The sequence below is a fragment of the Taeniopygia guttata genome, chromosome 10, assembly GCF_048771995.1.
Source record: "Taeniopygia guttata chromosome 10, bTaeGut7.mat, whole genome shotgun sequence".
NCBI classification, from domain to species: domain Eukaryota; kingdom Metazoa; phylum Chordata; class Aves; order Passeriformes; family Estrildidae; genus Taeniopygia; species Taeniopygia guttata.
In genome coordinates, this window is record NC_133035.1 from 20,735,218 (window position 1) to 20,748,420 (window position 13,203).

Sequence of the window (13,203 nt, forward strand, 5' to 3'; positions counted from 1 at the left end):
GAGAGCTGATGTGGAGAGAACTTGATGGCATATCTGGTCCTTACCTCAGACACGATGCTGTCCACATTAGGATTTACCAGGATCACCGTATCCAGGGTGTCACTCCGGTGATGGAGAGTTCTTTGGCCTGAGGAAAGAAAAAGGATTAGACAGGATGAGAGAAGCTGATAAGACAGCATCCAGCTACTGATATTTTAGCCTCAAAAATTCCACTTCAGCGTGGGTTTGATTTGCAAGGCTTCAGTTTGCATTCAAGACCCGGTTTGATACCAAGTCTCATAAAACAGACCAAACTCTTTTCAACAACAAGGAAAGAAATCCGTCTTCTGGATCAGCACGGTCAGCTCCAACATATTCTGAAGTCCACAGAGCCAGGCATGTTGAGCTGCCTGCCTGTGCCAGATGGTTGTGTCTGTAAGCACTGGTACAGACAAATTTCTCCTTTCCAGACAGAAGTGCCTTGCCTCATCGCAGCTACCAGGGAGAGGTGGCTCTAGCACTGTCCAAACCCTACCCACCACAGGGCTCTGTGAGCCAGTGAGTGGGTGCCAACTCAGCTTTCACTGGAGTGGTGCAGCACTGGTATGAGTCTCCACTCATTTGTAACAGTTTTTTTCTTTAATGAAGCATTTTTCTTTAATCCAAATGTGCACTCCTAAGCTGCTGCTATGGGAAATACCTAGACAACAAGAATTCTCATTCTCCTGTCAGAGGCACAAATAGGAAACAAGACAGGACTCTGTTCTCTCTCTATATTTAGAGAAAAAAAGGAGAAGCCAAAGAGCAAGCAAGATCCTGGGAGTGCAAAAAAGCAATTTTGCTCACCTTGGCATGGGCATTGTACAGGTATTTGGCAAAATGCTACCATAATTCCAGGGCCCTATTAAATTATTAGACAGAAGGGTAGTGAGTGTCTGCCACGCTGACAGCCAGGACCAGAGCCACTGCTGTATGTCCACATCAGACAGCTCTTGAATGCAGGACAACATACAGCACCTTCTTGTAGCATTTCCCTGATCACTGCAGGCAGCACAGAACCTTTTTTGATTACAGTCTTTGCTAATACCTACCTCTGGACATTACATCCACTCAAAAGGCCAGGCACTTAGAACTTAACTATTGGAATGTATAATTCATAGGGTTTAAGACTTTCATAGGTTTTAATCCCTCATAGACATTGTAGGTCCATAGATCTTCACTGAAAATGAACAACTATTTTTATTTTGCATCTTTCAGACAACTGTTGCTTGCTGACAATGTTCTTTCCACCCTCCACAACCTCCCATTGCCTCTTTCTAGGCAGATCTCAGTCCTTCTAAAATAGCTCTATCAATCTGGTGGAAGGATGGAAAGGATGGAAAAGATGGAAGGTCAATATTCAGCATAGCTTTAAATCAAACTCACTTTACTGGAATGTTTTGCTAGCAATTAATCAGACAGATAAGCCCAGAAGGTAGCTTTCAGCCCAAAGAGAGCTAAGCTCTCAGCAGAATTATTTGTACATGGCATCTCTAGCTGCTTTCTGAACTTGTCTTTCAGTTTGGCTAAAAATTGTCCCTCCAGATTAAAACCAAACCATCAATGTGCAAAATGCATTGAGTTCAGTGGCATTTCTGGCACTTGATGTGGAATAGGTACTTGGCTGGAGACACTGGGAAGCAAGTCCCTGTGCATGTTGCAAGTAAGCCATGGGGAGCAGCATGGGAGGGTGAGAGGAGGCACAGGTGAGGAGGGCCCAGGAGGTGTTCTGGGGCATTCTGTGCAGCCAGAAGAAACAAAACCCCAGTCATCCTTGAGGCAATGATAATTGTGAAGGCATTGCTGATGTCCCAGAAGTGCTGACAAGGAGCACCCTGGATTCTCAGGGATCCATACTGCAGCATCCACACAGCTCCCCCATGCCAGGATGTCCAGTCCTGCTGCTTGGGCCATGCAGAAGAGAAGTGATCTGCCCCCATTTTTCAACGTTACTACTGGGACACTGCTCTCTTGGTGCCTGCACACCCCAGACATAATTTTAGCAGTGGTTACCCACATCACTTGGGGAACACCGTGTGGTGCACAGCACCAACACCAGCAGCCTCGTCCTTGTGCCACATGCCAGGGAGGGCTCTTGGGCACAGTGCGATCACCGTGGCCGCCTGTGGGCATCTTTCCAGGCCTGCGGGCATCTGCCCAGTTGCTGCGGGGAGAAGACTAGCCTGTGGTTGCCAGCCGGGCAGCACGGGTGACAACTGCAGAAGCAAGGGGCCCATCTGCAGCACTAACAGGCTTGAAGACACTGCTTCGCACTGCCATCCCGCGGTCCCAGCCCAGGCAGCTGAGCTGTCCTCGCTGAGGCTGGGAACAAAGCCTGGCTGTTAGCATTCTGCTGGAAGCACCTCACTCCGCAGGGAATGTCCCCCACACGTGGGGAAGAAAGAGAAAGCTCAAGCTGCAGGGCCAGCAGTTGCCGGCAGATGGGAGGGATGAATGGGGAAGGACAGAGTCTTGTGAAGGGCTGTGAGGATGATTAAGGGACTGAATTGTTTTCATACAAGATGAGGCTGAGTGTGGGGGAGGGATATTTTCAATATGAATAAATAAATACCTGATGGGAGGGAATGAAGCAGAGGAAGTCAGGCACTCTCAGTAGTGCTCAGTGACATGATGTGAGGCGCAAATTAAGATGCAGGCAATTTCATCTAAACAAAAGAAAACACTGTTTTTACTGTGAGAGTGGTCAAATACTGAAATAGGTTGCAAAAAGAGGTTGTGGAACAGCCATCTCCAGAGATACTAAAAATGCAACTGGATACAGGCCTGAGAAACCTGCTTTTGCTTACCCCTCTTAACAAGTATGATTGGACTAGATAATCCCAAGAAGTCCCTTCCAGCCTACAGTTTAGCCAATTCTGTGACATTATGAAGCACTGCAGCCCTCCATAGCTTTGCTCCTGACATGCTGCAGGGCAGATTCCCTCTCTCCAGTTAGAGCAGTTGACTCTCGGGAGGATACAGGAGCAGAGCTGTGCAGATAGGCCATCACCAGAAACATGGACTCACTGCACACACCCATGCACACCAATATCCCAAACTGTTTTTTAACTAAGTTCAGAGGCAAATAGAACAGCACATAAACTCCAGGCTGAACTGCAAAGTGTGAGCAAGGCAGCTGCAAGGCCCATGCCCCAGCCCCTATTCACCCCAAGCTGGGACAGTGGCCTTCCCAGCCCAGCCAGTAGCAGTCTAACGGTGCACAGCTAAGGGTGCACACTCAAGGCCTCTGTGAATCCAAGCATTTATCAGGCTGAGAAGCCCTTTGCTGACCACTTTCTCTATACAGCCTGTGGTAGCAGCTGCACAGACAGAGGATTTAAACACGCAGCCTGGCACATCATTCCTCTCACTAACAAAAACCACATGCACCCGGAACGTGTAGCAGTATGATTGACATTTCAGACATGGTGACTGGAAGCATACTGTTCAGGTCACTTCCAAGTATTTGTCCTTATTAGAGCTCTATCACAATGAAATGCATGCATTGCAAATGAGAAAATCCCTCCATTCCATTGACCAGTACAAGAATATCCTTCTCAGGCTCCTGAAGACTGACATCTTCAATTTACCTGGAACAAATATCTGGACACAGCTCATTTCTGAGTGCATTCTGAACACAGATCCCTGACCCTGTGCAGCCCTCTCCAACTATACTCAGAAGCTGCTGCATTAAATAAATATAGTCTCTTCAGTAGCATTGCATTTCTCATTTTGTATGAACCCTCACCCTGTGTGTTCAGGCACATTCTAATTTTTGCAATGACCCTTGTGCACTTGCACTTCTAGGAAACATTCCCATCCATCTTGTCCCCACCAAGGCAGAAAGCCCTGGTCTTTACCATTTTTTTCTTTAGAGGAGAGTTTCTTTAGTCCCAAGGAACTGCTGTCATCTATCCCTATGGTCACTGGGATAAGCAAGAACAGGAGTGTACAAGCACGAACACAGAGAGTCACAGGGTGTCATTATTGTATTTTGTGTATTATTCCCCACCTATTTTTTTATGCATCATAATATAACCTAAGATTAGCTTTGCACCGAATAAAGATCTTCCGTTAGGGTACACAGTGACATCCAAATTTCACCCTGCCATGAAACTATTAAGCTCTTTTAGGGAGTCTAGAAGGTTTAATTTCTCTAATGTTGTTGATTTTGCTTTTTTTGACAATGAATTTAATGGACACCATGACTGTGCAATTCAGTTGCTGAAATTCCTCACAGACTTTTCTAGATCTCAGTAACTGCATCATCTATAAATTTAGCCACCTCCGTGCTTCTTCATCATTACTGTACTGATCAACTTTGTATTTAGTAGTGGAAATCAAGAAGCCCTTGTACTTTACCTCTGAATGCTGCACAAAGATGACATGTGTTTGCTAACTTCATGTCTGTCTTTTAAGTATTTTTGACTCATGGCATTACTTGCCTTTTACCCACACAAAGTGCTTGCTGCATAACATATGGAAACATTTAAACATGTGGAAAGTTTTAATACACAAACGCACCGCAGTAAGGTTTCAGAAAAGAGACAGGGCATTTGCCTTCTCCACACAGATCACATTACTTACCATTGTGCAGAAATATCAGCACCATCAACCCAAAGACCTGCAGAAGACACATATAGCTCCTTTCTATAGAGCAGCCGCCCATGGGTGCCTCCTCCTCACCAGGAGGCACTACACAAAACATCCCAGAGGTGGTGAACAACAGCTAATCTGGGCTAGAGGATGGATTTCCATTACTAATGCTGAGAAGGGAAGAAAAGTCAGAATTCTTTTTTTTTTAAAGACTATGTATAGCTCACATACTAGAAGAGCTGAAGATATCCTCCTTGCTGTTCACAGTGTTTTCAAGAAGGGCAGCAGAGGAGAAGTTGCTGGTCTCCCTTCTCTGGTGACCAGCACTAGTACATGAGGAAATAGAATGAAGTTGCATCAGAGAGTTCAGATTGGACATTAGAAAATGTTCTTCACCAAGAGGGCAGGCAGCCTTGGGAACAGGTTCCCTGGGGAGTTGGCTATAGCACCAAGCCTGTCAGAGTTCAAGGGGTATTTGAATGATGCTCTTAGACATATGGTTTAATTTTAGCTAGACCTGTGAGGAGCAGGGAGTCGGACTTTGTGATCCCTACGGATCCCTTCCAAATAACATATTCTGATTATATGGTCCCTTGAGTGTAGAATTCCTTTGGTTATGGCAGAGGATAGCAAGTGAAGAGCAAAACCACACTAACTCTGGAGTGGGAATGAACTAACTATTCAGGGCTGCACCTGCAAAGAGACAGAGGGAGAGAACATAGGAGCAGATGCTGTGGGTTTAGTGGTCAGTAGTCAGGCAGAGAGGGCTCTTCTGTGGAGGTCACACTAGGCTGGAAGAAAGGACAGTGCACTGGGGTAACTGTGATAAAAAGGATGCTTGAGAGAGAGAGAGAGATGATCCTACAAACAGACAGATGGCTGTAGAGGCAGAAAAGGAGGTCATGCTGACAGCGCAGATCCTTGTGTTCTGCTGTTTTAAATGGAAGCACCTAAAGCCCCTGTAGCTGCAGAATAAATTCTGGGCTAGTCTGAAGAGCTGTCAAGGATAGCTATGCAAGATGCTGCTTTTTATTTTCTTTAATCTTTCAGACCATCGAATTTCAGAGGTCTTATTCTGTTAATCAGGACTGGAAGAACCACACTTACAGCTCACCATACTGAAATCAGAGACCAAGTGTCAGGTCTCAGTTTCTAACCTTTGTGAAATGATGCCTTAGGCGAGAGCACTGAGTTATCTTTCAGGTGACTGTGCTGAAATCAGTCATGATGCTCTGACTGGTACAACAAATCAGAATGAACATAGGGGCCAAGAGATGATTAAAGGACTGGCACATCTTGATGAGAGGAGAAGCCAGGTGGGACTGTTTAGCCAATAAAAGAAAACTCAGGGCAGGATCTCACTTACCAGTCTGTGTACATGTCTGATAGCAAGTGCAAATCTGGGCTGCAGAGCTCCCACAACTTTGCCATCCAGAGGATGGAGACTGCTTGCCTGACCACAAAGAAATCAGCCCTTTCCCACCCAAGGTGCATTCTTTATCCCTCATTACCTCTCTTACACACCCTTCCCCCCTCCTTTGTCCCTAAAATTATTTATTACCAGGCCAGGTTCTACCTGTAAAGTGAATGCCAATAATACCTTGATAAAAAATACAGAAGTTTTAGAGTCTGAAAATGTTATCAAGGCTCACAAGCCACAGTGATTAAAAACTGACTCTTCCTCACTTCTGGCTGTCTTAGCTGACATGAACATCCCTCTTCAAGGGGATACTGTTGAAAATACTCTAACAAGAAGATCCTAGATATTGCTATGGCTCAGTACCTTTTTGCTACACTTCAGCAAAGAGCTGAGCATGGGATTACATGGTCTTCCTGATGTTTACTGAACAAAGTCCACCTCTGAAGACAGTCAAACCATGCATAGGGTTCTTAAAGCACATGTATTTGCAGAGCTAGTGCAAGCTGAAAGACTGCCATTTCCTTCACTCTGAAATTACATAATAACACTGAGATAGTAACTGACTCTCTCATTCTGAGGCTGTGAAGTCTCCAACTGCAGTTTCTTCAGTGCCAATGTAAGAAAAAGGATCCAGCCCCAAATGGTGTCCATTCAGAGAATGAAACAACATAGTCATTCACCAGCACCCCAGGACTGTACCAAGTACGGCAAGCCACAGCTCCTTGGGAGGGAGATTGTAAAGGCCAGAGGAAAAGGAGAAAAGGTCTGCACTAAACTCTGAGCAGGGTCCTGCCTCTCATCCTGTCTGTGCAGATAGACAGTTCTGCCTCTCATCCTGTGTTCAACTGCACTATGGAGCCACTCCTCTGCCAGACCAGGGCTGCCACATGTTGTCCAGTAGTGAGGGAAAGGAGTGAATGTGCCCTTGTTGGAAGCAAATATCATACTCCCAGCACCTGAAGAGCACACAGCTCCTTCCTCCAGCAGGCAACCTGAACAGTGTACAGCTGGCAGACAGGACCAGCTCTGGCTGACAGAGACCTAGAAGCTCTATCAGCTAGTGAGGTATGCTCAGGAGTTTAAAAATAAACACCAAGTCTGCTTTGGCAGTGAGTAGATAGACAATTACTATGGATTCACCATTTAGGTCCTCATGTGGTGATTCCAGCTCAGGAACTCAAACACAGTTTCTTGCATCCCAGGGATATACCTGGATGTGTTTATCACAATAACAGGACAAGTCCCACACTGTTCCTCCTTACCATTTAACGGCAGTGTTGTGCCAGATGAGAGGAGACTCTCAGGCAAGGTAAGGAGAGAAACACCAAGTGAGGAACACTGCGGCAGCAGCTCTCTGGCCACAGAGAGCAACAGATAACTTTCCCAGGCATTTTCCTGGGAAGGCTGTGAGAAGACCAGAGAAAAGAATGAGAAACATTTCTTATCTTCACTTGCTGCACCTGTTGTTGTGCACATGTGGATTGTGTCATGGAGATTTGTTTACCAAAGGGTGATTTCTTGATTGGCCACCGGTGATGGTGTTTGGATTGATTGACCAATCTGGTCTGACTGTATCAGACTGGCCGTAAGAGTGATGAGTTTCTTAATAATATAGTATAATATGATATAATGAAGTGATTTATCAGCCTTCTGGAATCATGGAGTCAATGCTAATTATTAGCTGGCTGGGGCCCTGCAGCAACAGAGCTCAGCTAGAACTTGGCAGAAACCCCCCAGAAAAGACTAAGAGCGATTCTGAGTCCTAGGTGGGTGGCTGCTGTGCACACTGGTGCCTAACCACTGCCTGCCAGAGCCTGAGGCAATGCAGCGGTCCCAGAAATTCTGGGCACATCCATTCTTTGTTGCTTTTCCAGAGATGAGCAGAGCAAAGGGCTCAGCCAAGTCACTAGCAATCACAGCAAAAGGGCTGTCTCACTGTCTCCTTCCCTCCTGACACAACATGTGATAGCTGCAGTAGCTACTTATTTTTGTAAGCTTATTGGGAAAGTGCTGTAGTTTTAGCTTGCTAGCATGATTCAGCATCTGAGAATGATGAGGAAATGGCTTTGTGGTCCCGCAGCAAGTGCTCTGCCTCTCATAGTCTAAAAAAAGTCTACTGTAAAGATTTATTTCATACACTTTCTATTTTTAGTCTTCAAACACACTGCAGAAATAGAGAAATATTTATTTGTCAATGGCTAGGATCAAAAAATCTATCCCCTTAAAGGGGATCTTTCATGATTTTCTCAGAGAAACTCGTTGTGTACCAGCAAAGGGAAACATTTTTAACAGAAATATGAAAATAATCTGAAAATTGAGAGGCAAGAAACTGCAGCAAAGTGCTAAGCCCCTGTCAGGGAGGGCCAGGGCAGAGTCACGTGCTGTCTGTGGAGCAGTGGAAACCATCACCTGACAGGTCACAGATGCAACCAGGGCTTAAAATTAGGTGTTTTAAACTGCACCTAGAAAAGAAGGGGAAGTCAATGGTGTTTAAGCAGGAATATATTATATATATGAGCTTTTATTTTTTATGAAAATTTCAAAATAGTGTTTGATGACTTTTCATATTGAGATACGAGGTCAGACAGTTAAAAACACAGCACTACTGAAATAAAGTCCTGTGGATCTGCAATAGGAGATATGCCTTATCTGGAGGAACTGAATAAACAAAGCACAGGAAAGTACAAAGCAGTGTGCAGAGAGAGGGAAAATAATTCAAACACCTTTATGAAGCAAAGTATTCTATACAGACTGAAAGCACACCCACACCAACTTATGCCCGTTAACAAGGGCAAATCTCCAGATACTGGCTTTGGCTTTAGCTAATATCCCAGCTGCAGACTGAGGGGAATTTGGGGTACACATGGCATATTGAACACCATTGCTCATATTCCAGTTATACTGAAGCTGAGTAGAAGGTAGAGGAGCACCCTCTCTACACTATGACCACACATCCACTAAGGGTCTCTGTTGCTGCAAGTCCCCAGACAGGTAATAATTAGCACTGACTCCATGATTGCAGAAGGCTGATCAATTGCTTTATATTATCCTCTACTATACTTACTAAGAAACTCAGTAACCCTTACAACCAGTCTGATACAGCTTTGACCTAATTGGTCAATCCATCCAAACACCATCCAATGTCCAATTATGAAATCACTCTTTGGTAAGCAAATCTCCATAACACATTCCACATGTGCACAACAGCAGGTGCAACAAATGGAAATAAGAATTGTTTCTCATTCTTTCTTTGATATTCTCACAGCCTTCCCCAGGAAAATGTCTGGGAAAGTCTGTGCCTGCTCTCTGTGGCCAGAGAGCTTGCTACCTGATTCTGTACCTGGACAAAAGGGTGACAGGAATTACCTGTCACCAGGTAATTACCCAGCCCTGACAGGGAGTTTGGCAGCGCAGCACAGAGGGCTGAGCAGAGAAGCACACAGCATGTGCAGGAGCATCAGGGGAGCCAGAGCAGAGCTGGGGATGCATCCTGTACCCCTCTGAGGGCTTTATCTCAAGCATCCAACCAGAACACCCACACAGTTGTCTTCAGGAGGACAAACAGGACAACTAGTCACAGATACACTTCCACAAAACACTGCTGTATTCCAAGTCTCTCAGTGTAAAAGGAGCTGTGACGTGCTAACACCAGAGAAGAAGAGAGCATCTGATTTGGGACAGAAAAGGCACAAACTTCAGAACAGCTCAGAGGCAGAGCAAAAGCCTTAAAAGCTGCAGAACCCTGCAATTGGAGAACTTAGTTTAAGAAGCTACAAAAAGAAGACAGCATCAGCAAGACATGTCCACAAAGGAAAAATCAAGATTCTCAACAGGAACAGAGTGAACAAGTGAAATTAATTGAGAACCATACTAGGAGGGACAGAGAAAGGAAAAACACAGCAGTGAGCCAGTAGAAAGAAGAATATCTCTGGGAGAACCGAACAGCAGTGAAGGAGAACAAGATCTGGTTTCTAGAAACACTGCTGAATCTGTCAGGATGAAGAGGGCTGAGGAATCTGAAAGTGTTCTCAGGTTTCCTTTTATGTAAAATGCTGGAGATATTTCATAACTCACCTTACCATAGCGTTACTGCATGCCAGGAGAACTGTTCATGCTTTAAGGTAAGAGCAGGCTCTGTGTAGTGACTGAATCCCTCCTGGGGATTTACTACAAAGGTGAACCAGCAGCAGGGCAAGAGAAGGAAATGAAATATTCCTTAAGGTGTGGGAGGTTGTGGGCACTTGCCACATCCCAGGAGATATTTCTGCTAACCACTTGCCTGTGCTTCCCATCTTCCCTCCTCCCTGTGATATTTTCATGCCATCTAAGCTCCTCTCCCAGGCAACCTCTATTTCTATACCATGTCAACCATAGCAACCATCTCTTTGCTCCCTAAATGCACACACTGTCTCACTCTTATGCTAAGGAGCAATTTGATCGTTCAGCCACTTTAGAAGCACTAACTGAAGATGCAGGTACTCACTTTGGAAACAGTTTCATATATTTCCAGAAGTTACTGCCTCACAACTGGAAGTTATACCACCACTGAGACAATTGATAAGGTGAGCACTTCTACCTAGCTTGCCAGGTGCTAGATTGGCCACAAAAAATATTCTGTTCCCTGCAGCAGCTTTGCTGACTCATGTAGGCCTTGCATCCTTCTGCTGAGGAACAGTGTGTGGCATTCACATAAATCAGGAACGAAGACCTGCATAGAGATACAGCCTCCAGCTGTGAGGAGTTGAATCTGTGACTTCTTAAATGTCTCCAGCTATATCCACTAAAGAAAACCTAAACACACATTAAGATACCCTCTTATCTGGTGTCCTCACTCCACAAACTTCTGATAGACTTATTACAGCTGGTCCCTTTGGAAACCAGATTAATATTTCCCATTCCTGTGTCAGCTGGACTTCAGCAAGGAGTTGCTGCCAGTCCCTGAAACAGAGGTCCCATAAAACCACTCCCATTGACACTGAGGCAGAGACCCTGTCCCAGGTTCCAGAGATGAAGACTCCTGAAAGTCATGAAGTTGGACAGCTTATTATCTCTTCATTTTAATAAGAATATGGATCCCAGAACACATGCTCTCCCAACCAGAACATAGCACAGACTGAAGAAATCTGCATGTTTCTCTTAGTTGAGAAGTATTTGGGAAGTGCTGACTCTGACTGACTTGGAGACACAGCTTATGATCTGTTCTATTTCTCTTTTTTTTTTTCCCTCAACTGATCAATATGACAAATGAACTGCCTGAGGCAGGGAGAACTTAATTGTATAAAAGAGGGGATGGCTGTACACACAGGAAAATAACTCTGAGATTTCATCCTGTTTGGCTACTGAGATGCCCAATTTCTAGAATTTTTTAGGATGACCTGCTGAATGTCAGCCCTCATGAAGATACAGTTATTAAACCAGCTGTGAACTCCGAGTGGCTGAGGTGGTTGGTAAAGCCCAGGACTGCATTCTGCTAGCCCTTGAGAAAAAGCAGCTCTCCTCTGCCAACAGCTTTCTTTGTTGCATCTTGACTTCGCACTCTTGGTTCTAGTTGACCCTTGATAGATGCTCTGCATGGTCTGTGTTCCTGGGATTTGATTTGTGGTGGAGTACAGCAATAATTAATGCGATACAAAAAGTTATTTCAAAGTTGAGAACTTCAAGGTCTCCTGTCCCTTCTGCCAACAAACATAGAGCCTGTCCATTTAGCACTGAAGGGAGCAGCCAAGGAGGTTTCTAGCAGAGTAATTCCAGGCCATCTTCCCCTCGTTATGTCCTCTCAGCCACTGCCTCTCACCAGTCTGCTTGAAACAAGCTCACTTAAGTCTTATTTCATCTCAGGAGCCCCTGCTTCCCAATGACACCCCATCTAGTCAGGTCCCTTTCAGCTTGCAGATTACACAGTGGAATCAGGAACTGAATTTACTAACCAGGGAGTATAAAAAGGACCAGGAGAGGCTTCCATCACCACAAACACTTCTCTCAGGGCCTCTCACTTGTTCAGTTCCCTCAGAGCTATGCAGGCATGGAAGCCTTCCTTGCTCCCTGCCTCCCTCTTCCTTGGCAATGGTCTTTGCCTTTGAGTGTGGACCAACAGCAAGAAAGAAAAGCCATAACAATTAAAACTCACACATAAATCTAGCAACCAAGAACTGGACTAAAACACTTATTATGCTTGTACCTCTTAGCCTGCAAGCTGATTCTTCAGAAAGATGCTATGTGGGTCAAAGGTGCAGAGAGCCACCCTATACAATGCTTTACTGTTGTGCAAAGGATTAATTTTTAATTGAAGCCATTGACTTCTTATATGGCTTGCGTAGTGTCTGCATTTCTAAGTACTGCAACTTAACTTACCCCTCTTAATTTTTATCAATTTATCTTTTCAGAACATAAATCTAGTCACCCAGAAGATAAATCACTGGCTTCTTGCCCATTTCTCTTCTAAGATCATCTGGAGTGCCTGATGACAGACCAACATTCCTCAGACAGTTTTCAAAAGGGTGGTACTAATGGCCTTTTCCTTCTAGTTTTTCTCCTCAATTACTTAAATTTTTTACATTGAAGCTTAATAGAGAATGGACAGATGATATCTCAGTGAAATAAAGGGTTAGCAAAGTGCAAAAGCAATTAACTGAATTTCTGAACTTGAAAGTCAATAGAGGAAGCCAGTTATGCTGCCATGCTTTTTTAACAGAGTTTGTAGATATAGCATGTTGTGAAAAACACCACTGAACTTTTACAGCCCCAAGGCATGTTCTAGCAAATTGCCAGGGCTTCACAAGAAGGTGTGTGAATGACAGTAACATGTGCAAAGAGACAAATGTTATTCAATAATTTTGTAGCTACTGAAATGTTATTCAGTAGCTATGCATTGATAACGGACATGCATATTGAATCCTGTCCCTCTGTGATTTGCAAGTCTTCTTCAGCTGGTGATTCTCAGCCTTCAACTTCTTGGAGGAAATATTCAAGCTTTTACTTTCAAAAGCAAAGAAAGGGTTCACTATATCTTTCCAAATACTGATATTGGGATGTTGCTTTTCAGAAAAGCAGAAATTAATCAAAATTGTATTCCCCATTAAAAAATAAAACCAAAAAAACAACCCAGTACTATTCTATGCATTTGAGAAATCAGTGAAGCAAGACTTCAAGGGCTGTCTCAGGAGAACTAA

At 44.4% G+C, this 13,203-nt stretch overlaps 1 protein-coding gene across 9 annotated transcripts in view; it reads right to left on the bottom strand.

Annotated features, from left to right (window-relative positions):
- Positions 1-13,203, bottom strand: part of MAP1A (microtubule associated protein 1A) — a 52,901-nt gene that overhangs the window by 14,953 nt on the left and 24,745 nt on the right. For 6 of the 9 annotated variants that reach the window (XM_012568790.5, XM_072934031.1, XM_072934036.1 and 3 more), the window contains one exon: positions 45-127. In XM_012568790.5, the coding sequence (XP_012424244.5) occupies positions 45-127 (83 nt within the window). Of the gene's footprint in view, positions 1-44; positions 128-2,590; positions 2,685-13,203 lie in introns of all 9 variants that reach the window. The other 3 variants (XM_072934035.1, XM_072934034.1, XM_030281931.4) reach the window with 1 other exon arrangement.